The 21,693-nt window shown below is 44.3% G+C and overlaps 1 protein-coding gene across 1 annotated transcript in view; it reads left to right on the top strand.

The window, feature by feature from the left end:
- The window catches only part of TRPC5 (transient receptor potential cation channel subfamily C member 5), a 164,656-nt gene that overhangs the window by 37,667 nt on the left and 105,296 nt on the right, over positions 1-21,693 (top strand). Inside the window, exon 2 of the mRNA XM_033137473.1 lies at positions 7,768-8,166. Within this exon, the coding sequence (XP_032993364.1) occupies positions 7,789-8,166 (378 nt within the window). The 5' untranslated portion in view covers positions 7,768-7,788. The remainder of the gene's footprint in view (positions 1-7,767; positions 8,167-21,693) is intronic.

Below are 21,693 nucleotides of genomic sequence, written 5' to 3' on the forward strand. Positions count from 1 at the left end.
TTCCTCTTCCTCCTCCCTCCTCTTCCTCCTCCCTGGAAGGGTCAGGCTAGGGAGACTGTCTCCAACACTCCCCCTCTGCCCAGTCCCTGACAGTCCTTCACACAGCACATAGCTAAAACACAGAGCTCACACCCACAGGAAGCCGTGATGGCCACAAACTTGGATGGCTTTAAACGAGGATTGGATACATTCATGGAGGATGAGGCTATTGATGGCTACTAGCCACGATGGCTATGCTCTGCCTCTGCCATTGGATTCATTAATGCTTCTGAATACTAGTTGCTGGAAACTGCAGGAGAGGAGGGTGCTTTTGTGCTTGAGTCTTGCTTCAGCAAGCTCTTCCTATGTTCTTTCCATGGGTGTAGCCAGGATTTTTGTTACAGGAGCAGGCCTTTTGTAAGGGGGCTATAGGTCTTTTCTTAGGGGGGCAGAATCTCAGCTACATATTTTTATTTATTTTTATTTATTTAGGGGGGGGGAGCTGCCCCTCCCTGCTCCCTCCCTTGGCTACGCCCATGGTTCTTTGTATAAAAATCTAATACCTCGGGTTAAGTACTTAATTCATTCTGGAGGTCTGTTCTTAACCTGAAACTGTTCTTAACTTGGGGTACCACTTTAGCTAATGGGGCTTCCCACTGCCGCTGCGCCGCCACCGCACAATTTCTGTTCTTATCCTGAAGCAACGTTCTTAACTCGAGGTACTATTTCTGGGTTAGCAGGGTCTGTAACCTGAAGCGTCTGTAACCTGAAGTGTCTGTAACCCAAGGTACCACTATAATCAGAGCAAAATCTTAATGCTTTAAACTGTAAGCACTGAGGTTCACTAACCATGGCAAGGTGAAAAATAGTGGCTGCAGGGGGTTGGCACAGATGCAATTGATGTCTTGCAGAGGAGTCAATTTCCACTTGCACCCCATGAGCCACACACTGAGAACTTGCATATAGAAGTGGAAATCTGCATCTGAATTACTACGGATCAAGAGTCCTAACACACAGCTCTAAAATTAACCAGCAGAGCTGAACAAAGGCATGCCATTAATACTCTTATTTTACAAATGGGGAACACTGAATCTGAGAGAGAGAGAGAGAGAGAGAGAGAGAGAGAGAGATGATTAGCAAAAGGTAAACCATCCCAGAAAATAAACCAAATTAACATACTATTCTTTAACTACTAAAGTAGGGAACCCTTTTAGGTAACGTTAAAGGGACCCCTGACCATTAGGTCCAGTCGTGTCCGACTCTGGGGTTGTGGCACTCATCTCATGTTACTGGCCGAGGGAGCCGGCATACAGCATCTGGGTCATGTGGCCAGCATGACAAAGCTGATTCTTGCGAACCAGAGCAGCGCACAGAAACGCCGTTTACCTTCCTGCCAGAGCAGTACCTATTTATCTACTTGCACTTTGATGTGCTTTCGAAGTGCTAGGTGGGCAGGAGCTGGGACCAAGCAACGGGAGCTCACCCTGTCGCGGGGATTTGAACCACCCACCTTCTGATTGGCAACCCCTAGGCTCTGTGGTTTAACCCACAGCGCCACCCATGTCCGTAGGTAACCCTTTTAGCTCTAGTGCAAATCACCCAGGGACCTACCAATAGATCCCAATATACACTCCTCCACCTATGCTTTACAGAAGAGTTTTTCAAGCTTTCGTCCTTCAATGAATCTTTTCCACATTGGCTGATCTATCTTGTGGGACAGTGCTATGATGCCTCTTCAACTGGCATTGCTGCAGCTTACCTGGACTAGGCTGGATCAGGGGAGGACATTTGTGAGGTTGGGGTGCACAGGCATATCAACTTGGAGTGCTGGATTGGCTCTGCTGGTGTGCTTGCGCATTCCAAACTTTACCACCTCCCTGCATTGTCTCAGCCCAATCCAAGAATGCTGCAGGGATGCCAGTGTCTGGAGGGCAGTTCTTTGCCTCCTCCCTACCATATAGGATGCTACTGTAAAAAACAAAAACAAAAAACAATCCATTTATTGAAATAAGTACGATTACAGTAACCACACTCTGTGTAAAATTTCACTAGGCTATGGTTCAATATGTACCACTACAATCAAGGCAATTTCATGAGCTGCATAATTTGGGTTTATTTATTTCTTGAAATTTCCTTTTCAAGATTTATACTAGAAGCTTCAAAGGTGGCTTGCAGGAAGACAGCAATTGCAGAAAAAAATGGTTTTAAAAGCATAATTACAACAAGTGAGATAGTCCATAGAATAATTTGCAGCAAGTGTTTGGCAGGGTGTGTGTGTGGCACTTGCTCCTAATGGTCTTTAACCGCTTTGTATATATTTGGCTTAATATATCCTAAATAAAATCAACCTATAAGCTCTGGGTTACACAGTTCTTTCTATTTTTAAGAAGATTAAATCTTTTTAAAAGCTTTTAAAAAATGATCAAGAGGGTGGAGTGAACCCCCTATTAAGAAAGTAGCAGCATTTGAGATTTTTTGTTTTGGTTTAGAGAAAATACAAGTAAGAGGTAACATAATAGAAGTTTGTAAGATTATGCGTGGCCTGGAGAAGGTGTTTAGAGAAAAGTTTTTTTTCTCCCTTTTTCATGACACTGGAACTTGTGGACATCTGATGGAGCTGAATGTTGGAAGATGCAGAACAGATGAAAGAAAGCATGACATGTTTCAAATTCTGGGCCCACTGTGGGTTGAAGCCCTGGATGGTATAAATGCACGCTGGCATTAACATGGAGATGTGTGCCAGAGTGCATATATTTTAAGAAACTCAGAAATGCAACCTATAAAATATGTAGATGCAACCCAATTAAATTCAGCAAGGAGAATGTATCCACTGGGCATACAATGGAGAGAAATTGAGATAATTTTACAATATGGATCTTTTCACTGTCTCTCTCCCCCCCCCCCCCATTGTAAAGCTCCTGAGTACCATTTTTCTTTCTGGATTTATTTGTTTGACAATTTGAATAGTTTTAAGCCACTTTGGTTGCATGCCTGGATTTTAGGGTAATGATGAAGAGGCGATGATGCCTCTTAATTTCCAATAGTCAAATGACACCCACAGATCAAATTCATCAATATTCTCTTTTCAACATAATGGTGTTCACTTAAGTTAAAAGAATTAGGAGTATGAGCCAGAGTCTGTATCTACAGCATTGTGTAAGATGCTTACTCCTTACACGAATATTTTAGTTGAAGGCTGAAATTAGATTAAAATGTCTGTCTGCAAATCCCTCATTGTGTCTAGTCTAGAGCAGCCATTTCTGATCAGATACGTAAGAGTCAACTAGCAGCTTGCATAAGTTCCTTAATGTGAAGACTTTCAGGAAAGAGAGTATCTTGGACATTGCATGTGACTGTTTCCACCTAGCATCAGCTACTCGCAGGAGAGAGAGAGCAGCCGCAGGCTATTTTGCAGAGATGAATGAATAATTCACAGCAAAGAAATTCATTGGACAAATTGTGCCCCTTCTGATTCAGTGAGACTCCTCAAGTGTTTCTAGTTAAGCAAGAATGCAAGCAGTGCTGTTTTTGTGGATTTAAGGAGAAAAGAAGAGCCCCCCTCAAATCAGATCATAGGCCTATCTTATCTACAGAAGTGGCCAGTTACATGCTTCAGGGAAGCTCACCTGAATTTGGTTAACACCTGACATTCAGAGATACGCTATCTGGAGGCTCTGTCTTCTTACTGCTAGACCTACCTTGCTCCATAGCTTTGTCTGACTATTATTTAAAGCCATCAGTTACCACCACCACTGTTTGGCCAGAAAGCATTTGCCCTTCTAGATCAACTGTGCCAGACCACATGTGTGTGAGTGTGCAGTGGCAGACTTGGGTACTATGGTGTCCTGTACGAGCCCAAAATTTGACCCACCCCCCACCCCTCATGCTGCCTTCCCATAGCAGCATGGGAAAGTGCTAACTAGGCTTTGGGAAGGAAACGGGAAGACTCTATCATGCCCTATCAGAGCCTCATACCTCCTTCACAAAGCCCAGTGCCTCACTTACTGGACTGTAGCCTACCCAGTGCGTGCTCACACAGTCCTAAATCTGCCCCTTGTGTGTGTGAGAGAGAGTTTGCTTTTACTTGCATGAGGCTTGCCTTTTTTGGTGTGCCACCTGGGCCAATATGTCCTTTGATATTGTCTTCCCTATGGTTGAGATTCACTGATGACTGCCTCAGGGGGAAGGCTGCATCTGCCTCCTGTGAACCTGTGGCAAGTACTGTACCTTTCTGTGTATAAGATGCCCCCTATTTTGGGGGGATTCAAAATTAAGAAAATGGGGGGAGATGGCACAAAGTTGTTGAGCTTTTTGTGAGAACAAAAGCTCACCCCTTTGAGTTCAGACTTTGGGAGGTTCATGTATCTCCAGGGGCATTTAGGTTGAACCTCCACATGATATCCTTTTATGATTGTGGTAATTTTAATCTGTTTCAGTATTTCAACTTTTGTATTTTTAAAAAGTAGCATTGTTAATTATTATTTCATCTTTTTGTAAACTGCTTTGAGGTTTGTTTGTTTGTTTGTTTTTACAATCAAGTGGTGTATAAATTTATGAAATGAATGAATGAAGTTATTACATTGAGTATCTCTTGCAGGAAGTGTGTGTGTTTGTTTGTTTGTGTGTGTGTGTGTGTGTGTGTGTGTGTGTTCTGCAACACTATACAGTTTAGTTATTCTGCTTCATGGGGAGAAGCTGTTGCTTTAGTTCAGTTTCATTTCCCATTCCGTCTGTTAACAGGGTTGGACCAGGCAACCTGTCTATTACAGGGCTCCTTAATATTGAGAAGAGTTTCCCAAACTTTGGACTCCAGTTGTTTTTGGACTACAACTCCCACCATCCCTAGTTAGCAGGACCAGTGGTCAGGAATGAGGGCAACTGTAGTCCCAAAACAGCTGGAGACCCAAGTTTGGGAAATGCTGATACACAGCAAGGCAAGAGGACCTTTTTCTAGGGTTGCCATCCATCCAAATTTTCCTGGATACATCTGGAATACTGCAGTCGGCAGGAGTGTCCAGGTGAAAAATCGGGGAAAGTCCAGGAAAATCTGGGTGTATGGCAGCCTATGTTGGCAATGCCATTTCCCCATCAAAATAGCTTAAAAACAGCATTTTTTGCAATTTTGCCCAAAAAGCTCAACAACTTTTCTGCCTGGATTTTCACTGTTTGAAATACGGCAACCCTACCTTTTTCACCCTAAGGGTCACAATCACTTCAAGGGGTGTATGCCAGTGGTAATTGGGGCAATGGATGCAACTTACCTTTGGGTATACGTTGCAGTCATGTGAAAGTCAGTGTTTCCTACACATGCACACACATGAAACACATCTCTGCATCATGCATCTCTGTATCTTGCATCTGGGCAAGCAAGAGGCATTATCACAGTTCAATGGCACTTTCCAGCCAGGCAACTGCACTTAAGGAGAGCACAGAACTCAGATGGTGAGGGGTGTGGCCTGGGGAGTGTTCTGAGGGCCAAATAGGGGAGCCCCCAGCCACATTCCTTAAATAGAGGACTGTCTGCAAAGTAGAGCTCATGGCCATCTCATGCCCAGCCTGAAATGTCAGTTTGTTTCTTCAGGAATTGGACTGGCTCTGCAGCAACTATCTTTATACAGCGCAGGATTGTGATAACATGGAACACTGATTTGATGCCAGATGTTGACTGGTGACAATGATCTCATTGGTGGCATGAATGTGAGAGAGTGGTCTCAACTCCAATGTCCCTAGAGCCATTTTTCCTCTGTCATTTGCTTCCTGCAAACAGTTACCTTACCACCTAGTGGAAAACAAAAATGAGAAAGCATATTCCAAGGGCACCAGCAAAGAGCAATTCTGCTTTGCCACAGCTGGATTTGTTTAGAAGGATCTATGATATTCCATTTGATTTGGCCACAACTTAAAGGAAATAATCACGGCACTTAAGGACTTAACTCAATACTCCCTGGAGGTAATGATTCCCTCCACCCGTCTTCCTTCCATTGTACAGTCTATCTTGCTTGTTGGTTGGAGACCTTTCATTCCCCAGGGGACCTAATGGATACTAAGAATTGAAATTCAATTTTCAGCTTTTTGCTCAAGGGAAGAGCTTATTTCAGTAGGGAGACCATGGGGAGCCAGTGAAGCTTTTCCTTTTCCTTTTCCTTTTTTTTGGGTATACTCAAGCCATCTTCAGGTTTATTTATAAATAGAGAAAAGAGAGAAGGTTGCGCTAAAAATAATTAAACGTGTTAGAATGCAAATAAAATGATTGCAAGGTCACACAGAGTACACTGGGGAAAAGTCAGATCCGGTTCTTTTGGGGAAAAGTAACAGAAGAAACGTTTGCTCATTAGAGTGTACTGTGCTAGAACATGGAACTTTGAAGTCATTAGTGCCTATTAGCCACCTTATACCTGTATCTGGCTTGCTCAGGAGGAGGATCTGCCCCAGCTGCTCTAAAACAAGAGGCACTGGGCTAATGCACAATTTACCCACATTACACTCGACATGGGAGTAGGAATCTGCAGCACTCTGACTGCAAAGTCAGGCTCGCTTGATTTGTTCCGAGCAAATAATGAGCCAGATTGGATCAGGACTCTACATTAGTCATCTCTAGAATCAAAAGTCCCGTGGATCCTGGGATGGCTAGCACAGGGGGTCTTCTTGCTACCGTGCACTTTGAATAGAAAGGAGCCAGTCACACTAAAGCAATGGGATTTGATGACATTCCATCAAGAGTGAATTGTACCTCTGGGAATAGGACGGGGCTGTTCTCATGTAAAAACCAGCTGCCAATAAGCTTCTGAGCCTGGTTTTGAGTACTACTTTTGACTTACTAAATTATCATCATCATCATCATCATCATCATCTACCTGGTCCCTGGAACAGCTAGAATAGTTACACAAGTGTCTATGTTACTATAATGTTAATCATATCATGTTGGTGTATATGCATGGCCCCATAGCTCAGTGGCAGGACACATGTTCTGCACATAGAGCAGAGGTGGCTAGCCTGTAGACCTCCAAATATTGTCATGGGACTATGGCTCCCATTCTCCCCGAACCTTGGCCCATGCTATGGCTGATGGAGACTGGAGTCCAGCCATGTCTGGTGGGTCACAGTACTTAGCCACATAGAGGGTCCCAGATTCAATGCCTTGCATCTCTGTTTGAATTTTACCTGAGATCTTGAGGAGTGCTGCTGCCAGTCAAAGTTGGTAGCACTGGGGTATATGTACGAATGTGCTGACTTACTATGGCCAATTATGGCCAATCATATGCCCATTAGTTTTGTGGCAGAGCAGGAATTTTAACTTGGGTTTCCCCAAGTGATGCCCCAAACTCTAGCCCAGGGAAGGGAAACCTGTAACTCTCCAATGCTGTTGGACTTAATCTCTCATCATCCCTGACCATTGGACATGCTAGTCAGGGGCTGATAGGACTTGAGGTCCAACAGTTTTTAGGGGCCCACAGATTTGCCACCCTTGCTTCAATCAATGTACCACACTGGCTCAGAATTATTAGTTTTACACACGAAGAACCTACCTTCTCCCCCTCCACTGCAAATCAAAGGGGTGAATGGGACACACACATCAAGGACTTTGTGATGAGTTGTAGCTCAGTGGTAAAGCATCTGATGTGCATGACATCTCTAGGTAGGGCTGGTAGGTGCAGGTGATATTGAGCTAGATGGTCTGACTCAGTATAATGCTGATCTCTTTGTTCCTGCACAAGATCATACCCGAGTAACAAATTTTGTAGCTCCATCTGAAAGAACTGCTCTCTTTCTCCCCCCCCCCCCATTCAGGTCACCCAGTTGCTATGAACAATGGCTCAGCTGTATTACAAAAAGGTGAACTACTCGCCCTACAGAGACCGGATCCCCTTGCAGATTGTGCGGGCAGAAGCAGAACTGTCATTGGAGGAGAAGGCCTACCTCAATGCTGTGGAAAAGGGGGACTATGCCAGTGTGAAGCATGCCTTGGAGGAGGCTGAAATCTACTACAACATCAACATTAACTGCATGGACCCTCTTGGACGCAGCGCCCTTTTAATAGCCATAGAGAATGAAAACCTGGAGATTATGGAGATGCTACTGAGCCACAGTGTCTACGTGGGTGATGCTCTCTTGTATGCAATAAGGAAAGAAGTGGTGGGAGCTGTGGAGCTACTTCTGAACTATAGAAAGCCAAGTGGAGAGAAACAGGTATGTCAAGAATGAAAAGAAATGCTGCATACAATTGTTTGTCTAAATTGAATGGAGGAGAATCCTAAGATAATTCTATGAAAACTGAGCCAAGACCCATCACACCAGTTTTCTGAAAATATTGTTCCTTTGTGAAAATGGAGCCTTAATTTCCTGCAGCTTTATTGGGGTGGAGAGAGAAATTCTCTCCAAATCTTAAGGCAGTCGTTTCTACTTAATTTAAGTGAATTTAGGATTGGCATTGGATATTTTGAGTCAAATGGTTTTCAACTATTCTTGAGGGAAGGGGGGAAAGGAATTGTCCCAAAATCCAGGTAGAGAGAGGTTAAATTTATGATAGATTTAAGGATGTAGGACTTGAAGCTGAGGGATCTCCTTTTAACTTTCTTCCTTTAGTGAAGCATTTGTCTGGCTTCCTGTACTTCCTTTTAACATGAAATAAAGCTGTCCAGCTCTCAGGTATTGCAGATACAGCATTTCCAGATGAAAGCAAACGAGGAGCATGGGAGGCTGCTTCTGGAGTGTTCAACAGCTGGGATGGTTTTCCTGATGTAATGTAAAAAGGATAGCATTAGAATTTTAGGTGGGGGGTGGAATCACACTCTTCTTAGGCCAGAGGTGGGGAACCTCTGGTTCATGGACAAAATCAGGCCTTTAAGCCCCCTCTCCATTTAGGCCAAGACGCACCCACTTGCCCTTCATTTGATATCATATGCAGTATGAAGGTGGCTCAGCTGAAACAGATCTTGCAGAGGCACTGCAAGATAAGTGCTTTGAAAATGGGCTCAGCAAGGCTGAACTATCTCCCAACTGCTGGGCTTTGCAAAGTCAATTTCAAAGCAATATCTCGCAAAGCACTTTGAAAGTGCTTCTCAAAAGTTTTCTTGTGGAGTGCTATACACGAAGAACTTGGAACCTTCCTCATGAAGTGCTGATGTCTACCACTGAGCTGCTTCCCTCCCCCATGCAGTGGAGTGGAATTTAGCATCCTAGTATTTGCTGCTTGGTCCCTGCTCCTGCCAACCTAGCAGTTCGAAAGCATGAAGTGCAAGCGGATAAATAGGTACCGCTCCAGCAGGAAGGACTGCTCTGGTTCGCCAGAAGCGGCTTAGTCATGCTGGCCACATGACCCGGAAGCTGTATGCCGGCTCCCTCGACCAATAAAGCGAGATAAGCGCCGCAAACCCCAGAGTCATCCATGACTGGACGTAATGGTCAGGGGTCCCTTTACCTTTACTTTTTATTGACTGCCTAAGGGCTCACCCAGACTTTTGTTTGTCCCACTGTGTGGAGCCAGTGTGGTGTAGTGGTTAAGAGCGGTAGACTCGTAATCTGGGGAACCGGGTTCGTGTCTCCACTCCTCCACATGCAGCTGCTGGGTGACCTTGGGCTAGTCACACTTCTTTGAAGTCTCTCAGCCCCCCTCACCTCACAGAGTGTTTGTTGTGGGGGAGGAAGGGAAAAGGAGAATGTTAGCCGCTTTGAAACTCCTTCGGGTAGTGATAAAGCGGGATATCAAATCCAAACTCTTCTTCTTCTTCTTCTTCTTCCACTGCTTTCCCCTTGGGAAACCTTCTCTTTACCTCTGAACTGGAGTAAACATCAATCAGGTTTTCAGTAGACTGATGTTTGCTCCAATTCAGGGCTAAGGAGCAGGTTTTCTCGGGGGAAATTGCAGGGCAAACAGAAAACCACTCAGACCAGTGTCTGGAGAGCACGAGGCCAGTGGAAAACCAATAAAAACATTATGAAAGGAAAGGAAAGGAAAGGAAAGGAAAGGAAAGGAAAGGAAACCATTCAGACCCATGTTTTCCAGGCATAGGAAAAGTGGAAGTGTGGATTAGCCTTAAGACTGCAGTGTCAAGCCCCTTGATTGGGTCGTAATAATACTGTTCACAATGCAGTACATGTGTGTTAGAAGAAAACTCTTCCCCAGGCTTAGGGCTATCCCTTCTCCTGTAGACCATGCCTCTGTTCCAGCAGCCGGCCTTGCAGAAAGTTAGGCCTTTTCCTGGCATGGACGTAAGTAGAAAGGAAACTGTCACCTGCTACATTTTTTAATGCCAGACGATTGGCACAGAAGCAGAGCCAAATGGAAAGAGGCACATTTATTTAGGCTTCACATTTTTTAAAGAAGAAGATAACAATGCTTTATTTTTCCAGTTGAATTACAATTCTGTTGCAAATCATCCAACTTACTGTTGAAAGGTAGTATTTGTAGGGGAAATGGATATGCGTAAATATTTAATGCAGTGTTTTACAAAAGCAGAGCAGGAAGATGTGCTTTAGTAAGTAACACATAAGCTTTTAAGATCCATTCTCCTATATGCTTCTTGCTTTCCTTCCCCCACTCTCTACCCTACCAGTTTACTACAACAGTGGTGTGAATGCAGTGAATTTTTTCCTCAGCTAGATAGCAAAATACCTTGAGCCAGCCCTGGGGAGAAATGCATTTCCTCATCATTTTAAGTGTCGAAAAGCTGCCATTTCCTCACCACAGAATAACTTCCTTCAGGGAAGAAATCAGGATTCCTTGCAACAACTAGGCAATTGCAGCGGGAGTTGGGGGGTGGGGAGCCTGGCACACAAATGTGAACAAGCAAATGGACTGAAACATGTTTAAGTCTCTTGATATTGTTACAAAAGTCGGGTGCCTGCCCTTCTCTATGTTGAGCGGTGGCATGAAACCATGGGGTCCCAGGGACCCACACAGGGCCTGTGTCCCTTTGGAGAATGGAAGACACTACAGAGACTGTTGTAGCTTTAAGAAATATGGTTTATTAATCTATTTACACCTTCAGTCAGCATGGAGGGAGTCCAGATCTTACAGCATGGCTTGTACTCCACAGCAGCGCAGGCAGCCTTCTGCCAGCCTGCCCAAGATGAATCTCAGCTCTTCCTTCTTCTCCCACTGGTGGAGGAAGAGGAGTGTGGGGGAGCGCACCGCCCCGGCTGTGCAATCCCAGTGGGGTGCCATCACAGCTGCCCCCCGCCCACGCTGGGCGTCATACCCCTCCAGGTTGCGTGCTCTGCCCCTAGGACGCATGCTATGCCCCTGTGGGTGGCGCGCCATACCCCCAGGACACGCGCCATGCCCCTGGGAGTGGCATGCCTCACCCCCAGAACACACACCACGCCTCTGCGGGTGGCGAGCCACGCCCCTACAGGTGGCACGCCCACCCCCGGGACGCGTGCCAGCCCCGCCCCCACCTCTCCGCCCCCTGGTGCGGGAGCATGAAGCTCCGCCACTGTCTCCACCTTCTTCCACCTAGAAACCCTTTCTATTCAGTCCTACTGCCTGGATAGGTATAGTGATGGCAACGTTACTGGAAAATGGGTTGAGAGTGAGTGAGAGAGAGAGAGAGAGAGAGAGAACGCACGCATGCGCACACACACAAATGTTTGCTTGTAGAAGCTCCCAGGTTTAATCCCTAACACCTCTGGTAGGTCTGGGAATGACCCATACCACAAACTCTGGGAGCAGCCACCAGTTAGTGTGGACAACAGGGTCTTGTATAGCTCAATTAGATAGCTCTAACAAGCATGGTGCTGATAATGCCAATGTTGCAGGTTTGATCCCCTTATGGGACAGCTGTATATTCCTGCATTGCAGGGAGTTGGACTAGATGATCCTCAGGGTCCCTTCCAACTCTATGGTTCTAAGATTCTATGACTTGGTATAAGGCAGCTTCTGATGTCTATGTAGTCAGGGCCCTCAGGCTAGATGACAAGTTAGGTGCAAGCCACAATGTCACTGAGCAGTGATGGATTTATGGTGGTGCAGGCCGTTCCCCCCACCTAGGGCATCAAGCCAAGGGGGTGTAAAATTGAGAAGAGACATAATAAGATCTATTTGGGGCACATGGTTCCCATATTGTGAAAGATTACCCAAGTCCACCCCTGCATTGAACAACACAGCTGAGAAGCAATGTTGGGTCTTTACCTGCAACATAACTGAATGCTGGAAAAGGAGTCACAGCCAAACCACTCATTATCTCTCTATGATAATGTGACTCCAAACACGTATTAGTCACATTCACATATTAAATCCCCGCCCCCCCCAGGTATGCAACATTGTTGTTGTTATTTAAAATCTGAGGTCTAAACCTATGGAGCACAGTGTCCCTTAGGCACTTCTAAATGGGAACAGTTTGTGAGTGTCAAACTGTCCAAATCATTCAATATTCCTGACACCCAGAAGGTGACACCCACCTAGTATTTGTCCCCAGCCCTATGTTGATCAGACTGGCAAGATAAGCCTAGGAGGCACAGCATCTATTTTGCCTGAGCAGCCATCATCACACTTAGGAGTGGGGGAGAAGTTGGATTTTGTTTGCATTGTAATGAGAAACTATTTAATTTACACTTCTCGAACTATATGAGAACTCAAACACAGCTATCCTTCAAAATTCACACCTCTCAGAAAGTTGTGATGCAGTTCTCACACCAACCAATGTGTACAAAAGTATACAAAAGTATACATACTAGGGTAAATTGTGCAAAAAAAAAAAGGCATAGGTATATGAGTGAAAATAACATACAAATGTATATATTAGGGAAGATTGCTTTGCAGAAAATTTGTATATTGCTCAAAACTGATACAAAAATGTGTGTCATTCTGACAAATTTCCATGAGGATTTTTTTATTGCAAAAGGAGGTTAAGTTAAGACTGGGGGTGGGAAATGAGAAATGGGGAGAACCAGAGCTGGCAGATTTCTCCATCCCTACCCCCAATGATCGATCTTTCCAAAGAAGAGTGTCTCATTCTATGTTATGTATTCTCATTTTTTATATTGTAAACTGTCCTGTGATCCTCTGATGAAGATCATTATCAAAATTTATTTAATATTAACAACCCACCCTTGGAGGTTTTTAAGCAGAGGTTGGATGGTCATCTGTCAGGGATGCTTTAGCTGTGTTTCTGCATTGCTAGGGGTTTGATGGTTGGACAGTGTTCTCGAAACTACTAACATGAGTTTGGCCAAACTGTGGGAGGCAGTGAAGGATAGGCGTGCCTGGCGTGCTCTGGTCCATGGGGTCACGAAGAGTCGGACATGACTGAACGACTGAACAACAACAACAACAACAACAACAACAACAACAACAACAGGGGTATGAGTGCATTGCAGGGACTTGGCTCTTGTCATCTACACTTATGTGATCTAATGATTCTATAATCTGTGGAATGTTTGCATTCAGGTCAGTGCATGTTATCATGTATGTATCCTGCTCCCCAGTTGCCGAAATGCACCCCAGTTTCATGGTCTGCAAATGGGACTACAAATGTGGGAGAAGGGACACTGAGTGTCTTACATGAGCACAACATGACTAGGGATGCAAATGCATGCTTGACAATTTCTGCCCCTTCTGCCTATCAGCCTGCTCATCATCCCCCCCCCCCCAAATTATCAATTTCCTTTCTTGGAATCAGCTGAAGCATGCTCACTGTTGTGCCAAAGAACTGAAGGATTAACTTTATTTAAACACAGAAGGCACGTTTCTTTTTCATTAACAGGATCTGTGGTGTGTGACATTTCGATAATAGTAGTAAATAACCCAAAACAAGCAAAGGAAACATGTGCCAGTTCATCATAACAACCTTGAAGTAGGTTACATATCAAAAGCAACACCTTTCTACCTCACAGTGCAGCCTGTCTGAGGTCTCCTGTATGCTAACAAGGACTTGGTAGCAGGGAAAATCAGATTGCACACCCAGTAGGTGCTCATCGTTATTGCCATCTCTTGCAGGTTCTGTGAAAGCACACAGCTGTGGACCCAGGGTAAAGTATTGCAGGGCTATGTGGGATAGCTTCACAAACTGAAAAATTCAGGAAGGATTTTTTTTTTTTAAGGACTTCGCCACAAAACCCAATTAAACCATGGAACTCACTCCCGTAGGAGATAGTTCTAGTATTACAAGAGGGAGAAAAACTTCTCACTGTCCACTTTCTTCACACTTGCAGAGCAATTATATGAGACTGAGGGAGGGAGAAGCTAACATGGAGCCAAGCTGCAAAAGCCAAGCTCCTGAGAAGGAGGGGGATACATTTCTCTTATTATTATTTTTGGTTGTTTAAATCTTCCCCTCATGGGAAGGAAAATAAGCATGCCACCTCAATGGCTGGTGCATTCCTCCTCCTCCTCCTCCTCCTCCACCACCACCACCAACCATTGTGATAAAATGTTAAGAAAACAGGAGGATTTGAATCCAAAGCCTCCCCGATCTGTATTCCACCTTTCCTTATTGCTGCTGTCTGGGTTCTACTGGTGCAGCAGCAAGTGGCAGAGAGGTTATTCATTCCCACAACAGGGTGATTAGCAAGGGCAGACCCACCTGCCTGCTTGTTCACTCCTTTCTCTGGGAGCATAGAGGGAGCTCCACTCTGTCCCATGACTGCTAGGATGCCCTTTCAGGGGCCTTAAGTTTCTGCTGTAAGTTACTCAGCCAAGGGTGGAGAACCTTAGGCCCAGTGGCCAGATGTGGCCATCAAGTCTTCTCCACCTTCTCCACCTCTACCTGAATTTTGCAATGCAGTTCTCCAGCCAAGTAATGCACGAAAAAGGGAGAGTGTACTAAAGTTTTCATAAAAACAAATATGTTTATGAAAGTAACATACTTTATTCATTTATTAAATTTATATACCACCCTATACCCAGAGGTCTCAGGGCAGTTCATAGAACAAAATCAAAATTTAAAACCACAAAAGATAGAATCGAAATAAAAACAACCCAAAAACTAGCCCGCCCCCCAAAATCACCACATTTTAAATGGGCATAGGATGTCAATCAAATCAACCAAAGGCCTGGTTAAAAAGGAACGCTTTTGCCTGGCGCCTAAAGGAGTATAATGAAGACGCCAGGCAAACTTCCCTGGGGAGAAAATTCCACAGATGGGGAAGCACTGCAGAGAAGGCCTGTTCTCATGTTGTCACCCTCCTGACCTCTTGAGGAGGAAGCACTCGAAGGAGAGCCTCAGAAGATGAACTCCGGGTCCAGGTAGGTTCATATGGAAAGAGGCGGTCCTTGAGTTATTGTGGTCCTGAGCCATTTAAGGTTTTATAGGTCAAAACCAGCACTTCGAATTGGGCCTGGAAACTAATTGGTAGCCAGTGCAATTGGACCAGGATCTGTGTAATATGCTCAAACTGTCCTGCTCCAGTGAGAAAGCTGGCTGCTGAATTCTTTACTAGCTGAAGTTTCTGAACCGTCTTCAGAGGCAGTCCTACGTATAACGTAACCTAACCTTGAGGTTACCAGAGCATAGACAACAGTAGCTAGGCTATCCCTGCCCAGATAGGGGTGTAGCTGAGCCATCAGCTGAAGCTGATGGAAAGCACTCCGGGCCACTGAGGCCACTGGAGCTTCGAGCAATAGCAAAGGATCCAGGAGTACCCCCAAGGTATGAACCTGCTCCTTCAGAGGAAGTGTAACTTCATCAAGAGCAGGCAACCTCCCACCCATCTAGTCTAGGGAACCACCCACTAATAGTGCCCCAGTCTTATCTGGATTGAGCTTCAGTTTGTTGGCTCTCATCCAGTCCATTTCTGAGGCAAGACAATGGTCGAGGACATTGACTGCCTCACCTGCAGATGTAAAGGAGAAATAGAGCTAAGTGCCATCAGCATACTGCAGACAACGTACTCCAAACCCCACCCAGCAGTTTCATGTATAATAATTGCATTATATTACTGGAAATTGCATACAAAAATTTGTAAGTTAGGAGAAATCAGGGCTAAAACGGTGGTGAATTTTCATGAGGATTTTTTTTTGGGGGGAGGGGATTTAAACTGGTGTGGAAATGTGGAGAACTGATATTAAAATTGGGAAAAACATGAAACTGAGAGATAAACTCGGTGACTCTGGTACTTGAGGCAACTCGTCCAAACACATTATGATTGTTTTTGTACCATGTTGCCACTTGGGCACATTGAAGGCAGTTCTCTGAAAAAGTTGCTGCAATAGCTAAGATGATTCACATGAGAGTAACTATAACAACCTGGCGCACCACTTTGCTTGAATTAGAGGTGCTTGACAAGAAAAGGAGTTTGTATCTGAAGCTAAGAAATCCATGTTTGTATCTGAAGCTAAGAAATCCATGAGTGAACAAAAGGCCACTTGAGGGGAGCTCCAGAGGTTCTTCATCAAAAGAGTCCTCAGGGCTGACATTATGGTAGATTTCTTTTTTGGAGAGGGGACTTTTAATTTCCAATATCCTCATGCAGAAGGTCCCAGGTGCAACATGTCCAAGTAGGGCTGGGAGAGGCTCCTGTCTGAAACCTAGGAGAGCAGATGTCAGTCAGGGTGGACAATTATGAACTAGTTATCTTTCCTCTGCTCTTTCCAGACATGGTCTGCAATTTAAAGTTCTGTGTCTGGGTGCCCTGGAGCAGTGTTTCCCAGACATGGGTCTCCAGTTGCTTTGGGACTACAACTCCCATCAACCCTGGCTAGCAGGTGCAATGGTCAGCGATGATGGGAACTGTAGTCCAAAAACAGCTGGAGACCGAAGCTCTGGAGCTTCCCCCGTGAAAACCTGTGTGGAGCAAATAGCAACCCACAGAAAACTGAAGTTGATGTTTGCTCTGACTGAGCACTTAAGAGTGGGTTTCCGCAGGGAAAGCTTGGGACAAAAAGCCACACAAGCGCTCAGACACGGAGCTTTTACCGTAAGTGCAGACCCATGCCTGCAAAGAGTGGAAGAAAGGTAAGTCTAGCACACAATGAGAATATGTCCTATCTTCTGTGTAATAGTGGAGAGGACTCTGTGGTGCCCTTCAACTTTTGAGTCCTAGCCGCCTCTCTCTCATCTCTCACGGGAAGGGCTGTGACTCAGTGGTAGAGAACATGTTTCAAATGCCAGAGGTCTCAGGTTCAATCCCCGGCATCTCCAGGATGGGCTGGGAATGTTCCCTGTTTGAAACCATGGAGAGCGGCTGCCAGTTAGTATGGACAATACTGAGCTAGATGGACAAATAGTCCAACTTGGTATAAGACAGCTTCCTACATGGACCTGTTTCAGGCACTGCCACCTTCTGAGGGCAGGTGCATTGGTTCTATCGGTGGGGCTTTTCCCCTGCTTGTGGAATATTCTCCCTAAAAGTGTTTTCCTGACACTTACTTGATTGGATTGTTGCCGCCAAGTATAGACAGTTTCATTATACCAAGCTTTAAAGGGCTTACGTTATTTTATTCCTGCAATTTACTCTTTCTAGTCCTGCTTTTCCAGCTGCTTCACATCGTTTGCATGCTAATGTTTTAGTGTATAAATGCTGAAGCTCATACTCTTACTTCTTCTGCCTTTGAAGTTGGCCAGTGTTCCACCAACTTTCTGCACATACCTAATTTATAGAACTATCTTATACTCCAGGAGAGGATAATCTTTTTTTCCAGCCCATGAGCCACATTACTTTCTAGGCAAAAGCAGGTAGAGCAAAGAATCCAAATTGTATCTTTGCCCAGCAGGCTAGTTTGTACACACAGGGGTGGGGCCAGAGGTCCAAGATTCAATCCCTAGCATTTCCAGGTACGTCTAGGGAAAACCGAAGCTCTGGAGAAGCACTGCCCACTTGTGTAGCAAATATTCATCTGGATAGACTCATGATCTATCCCAGCAGGTTCCTATACTTCCTAATTGGAAGAGATATGGGTGGTATTCCTTGAGTGGCCAGATATAGTTTGCCAGTTGCTGAACCTGCCATAGACAGCACTCTCTACACTTGGATTCATAACAAGTGGTATTTAAGAAGCATGCTGCCTCTGACAACTACTACTTGAAGTTTAAGTTATCCATTCCTCCCCCCCCCCCCCCCGCTTTAAGCCACAGAGCCTTTTCTAGCTCATGTTGATTTCAGCTGATAGCAAATGTCTTCGTGGCGGTGCTATCAGCATCCTTTTATCTGTCATCAACAGCAACTTGCCCATGGCAGATGGCAGCAAATTAATATTTGGCTCGCAGATGGGTCTTGGATAAGCAGAATGTCTCCTTCAGAAAATACCAAAAGCAAGAATGAAATTGTTTCCAGTATCGTGTGTGTGTGTGTGTGCGCGCGCGCGCGCACGCTTGAATTTTGCTTCAAAGGTCAATAGGCCCCTTGAGTGTGTCATCTGGAGCTCAGTAGAGAGGCCTGTCCATGCATGATCCGGTCCAGAGGATACACAGTTCCAAGATAAATGGAGGGAGGATGTTTGTTTTGCAAAGGGTACTAAAGGGAATCAAAAGGTGAACTTTGGCAGCCTTATTGCAGATAATCCTCTAGCACTTATTAAAAGGAGGGCTTCCATTCAGTCAGTAGTGCTGGGTAACTAAAATCCGACCTTTAGCTTCAAATAAGCTTATTTGTATTGAAAGTGAATCCATCCGTCTTCTACAAGAATATTCCACAAAGGTGTCTGTCTGTGTCCGCTTTTCCCTCCTGAACTTCTTCACTGCCAGAGGAAGAAGACCCTTGGCATTATTAGCTATAAGAATATGTGACTAAAGTTTTTAACAAATTGTATTCTATTATGCCGTACTCACAGTGGACCCACTGAAATTAATAGTCCTGTATTAGGCCACATTCACACCATACTGTTAAAGCACTATGATACTATTTTAAGCAGTGATGGCTCCCCAAACTATGGGAGCTGTAGTTTGTTGAGAGTGCTGTGAGTTGTTAGGTGGCCTCTGTTCACCTCCCATGGTGGTTTAACAATCAATCGTTCTTCAAAAGGAACTGCAGCTCTGTGGGGTCCAGATCCTTAATAGCATAACATCCAGCAGGCTCTTCTTATGCTCTTATGAAGGGGTACGGGGTGGGGGGGTGGGGGAGGAGGAAGGGAAAGAGAGAGAGCACTAGCCTGGTTGCTACAGCTCAGTTTCCAAACAGCCATGCCAACTTCATTTTAAAAAAAATTGATGCAGTAATAACTCATGGCTACATATAGTGATAGGCCGTTGTCACTAAACGCTGCCCTGGAAATGGATTTCATCCAATTAAGCCAACAGAAAAAATATAGAAGACCACCTTATTTAATCATCGCTGATGCAGCCAGGAAGCACAACTCATCAAGCCTGAGATAAGTTAGAAGAGCGAAGATAAGAGAGCATTGAGGGGTTGTTTTTTTGGTGAAGCACCTGGTAGGCCACAGTAAATGTCTAATAGGCTGTGATTAATTGGGTGAGTCACAGCTTGTGCAGGACTATTTTATTGGATCTGGACAGTGCAAGTTAACAGTACTGTAGCTATGAACTAAGAAATTCCTGGTTCAGATTCTACCAGTGACGTGATCTTAGCTTGCCAAATCAGTTACACTTGCCCTTGATCCCCGCCCCATGGGATAATAACACTGACCTACCTTACAGGCATGTTGCAAGGATTACTCAGATAATGTCGCAAACACTCAGCTAGTGCTGTATAAATGCTGTGTAGGATTACTTAGGGTTTATCCACATTTACCTTTCTTCTGTGCTTCCCAGGAACAGTCCATGCTTTAAAGCTTCGTGTCCAAGTGATCTTTCTTCTTTCGTTCTTTTTTTGCTCTTGAGCTTTCTCTGCGAAAACTCGCTATTTACCTCTGAACTGGAGCGAATTGGAGCAATCCGCAAAAAACCCGGATTGCTGTTTGTCACTCGGACATGGAGCTTTAAAGTGTGGGCCTATGCCTGTAAAAAGTGGGGCAAGGGAAACACATCTTCTCTGTATTTCATTTAGTCATGGTACTGCAGAGAATGGGGAGCTTTTGGGGACAAAGCAAAGGTGCTCAACTCTTCTTCCACACACCTCTTATGTAAGAATTAATATAAATTATCAATGAGGATCTCATTTTGCATCTTTTCACAGTGGCGTGTGCAACAGTTGCCAAGTTTTGGAAGGCTTTTGCTGCCAATAATCTGGATTGTTGGTATTCCAAGATTTGGCAAAGTGCCGGGGTGTGGGGTGTGGGTCTTGCCTCAGCTAATAGTATCCAGGGGCCAAAGTGCTTAAAGTTGCTTATTTTTCATTTGTTCTGATTTCATTTTATACAAACACTTTGGTTCAATAGTATTAAGTACAAGGGATCTTTGAGAGTGTCTGGGTTTAGTCCAGCCCAAGGTTATTTTTTCAAAAAACTTTTTTGAACTACAAATTTGCAAGTTTTAATTTAGAACATGGAATCATTTCTAATTATAGACCACACAATCCTTCCCCTCTTGGTATTTTTTATTGGCAGTTGTGACAACCTTTATTTTAAGGTATTTTTTCTTTATTTCATTTTTTTTCTGAAACCTGTTGTTTGTTATTAAAATGCAATTAAAAATATTTCAAAAATTAATAAATGTCAATCAGGTTTAGGGAACCTCTGCCTCACAGTTTTGGTCAAGCCACATCCAGCTTTGTCCTACACCTGACATGATAAATGACGTCAGGCGTGGGACAGGTAAGGATGGGGCTTGACTGAAAGCCCCTTGAGCAGAGATGATCAGGCATTTGGGAAGTGCTGCAAAAAGAACTTGGCAAACCCTGGGCTAAGGATTCCCACGTACGTTTAGGAAGCACTACAGAAGGAGATTTGCAAGTTCATGTGTAATGAAGAAGAAAAACCTACATTTCTTAAATGAACTTTTTTTTTTTTTACTTTCCAAAAGAATCAGTGTGCATTCAGAGCAGTTCCCCCAGTGCTTTGAATACAAACTGCTTTCTCTGCAGAGGGGGAAATACTTCAGGTTTTAGAGCATTTTCACCTCTGCAGAGACTTCAAAGTGGGTTCCTCTAACCCACCATCAACTGATGATTGGTTAAGGGAGCCTCTTTGACTGGAGCTGGGAGCAAGTCTTCAAAGGAAGCTGCTCCACAGTGTCCTACTTTGAATGTTGACAGGTGTCAATCACCTAACACCACCAATGACATAATTAGATGATTGACAGGTAGGTAGTTCCACTGGTCTGTGTTGGCCGACAGCAGGCAGAGGAGATAAATATTTGGCCCCCATTTCTGATATAATCAAATGGTATTTATAATTTATATAAATGTGTATATAATGCAATATCATGTAAAATAATCAATGATTAATGCGGTGTTAGTTATTGGTTAATATAATGTAGGGATTAAAATACATTGCCTTCAATTATTAGTACGTTGCAGAAATGAGCAAATATTTGGCATGGGTTGTTTAATTTTTTAATACGGTTTATCAGTGTTCTGCTCATACAAAAATGAGTTCTAAGCAGCTTAGTGCTTTGCAAGCATGAAATAATATCAAAACTTCGAAAAGTAATCATCACAAGTACTGAAAGGGCAAGCTGTGCCAGCAGCAATTTATAACATACACCTAAGCAGCAGCATCAAACATTTATTACAGCAATACTTCATATGGCATCAGGGACAGCTTTTGATATATATTTTTAGCTGTCTGTCAGCAGAAACTTTAGGAAGATGCTGTAGACCAGAGGAGGGTAAACCTTTATGACCACATCTCCTTCAGGACTGTCTTCTGGGGGGCCACATGCCAGAGGTGGGTGGAGTCAAAGGCAAAAGTGGGTGGAGCAATGTATGTATGTATTTTCCCCT

Source organism: Lacerta agilis, chromosome Z, assembly GCF_009819535.1.
Source record: "Lacerta agilis isolate rLacAgi1 chromosome Z, rLacAgi1.pri, whole genome shotgun sequence".
In the NCBI taxonomy this organism is placed as follows: domain Eukaryota; kingdom Metazoa; phylum Chordata; class Lepidosauria; order Squamata; family Lacertidae; genus Lacerta; species Lacerta agilis.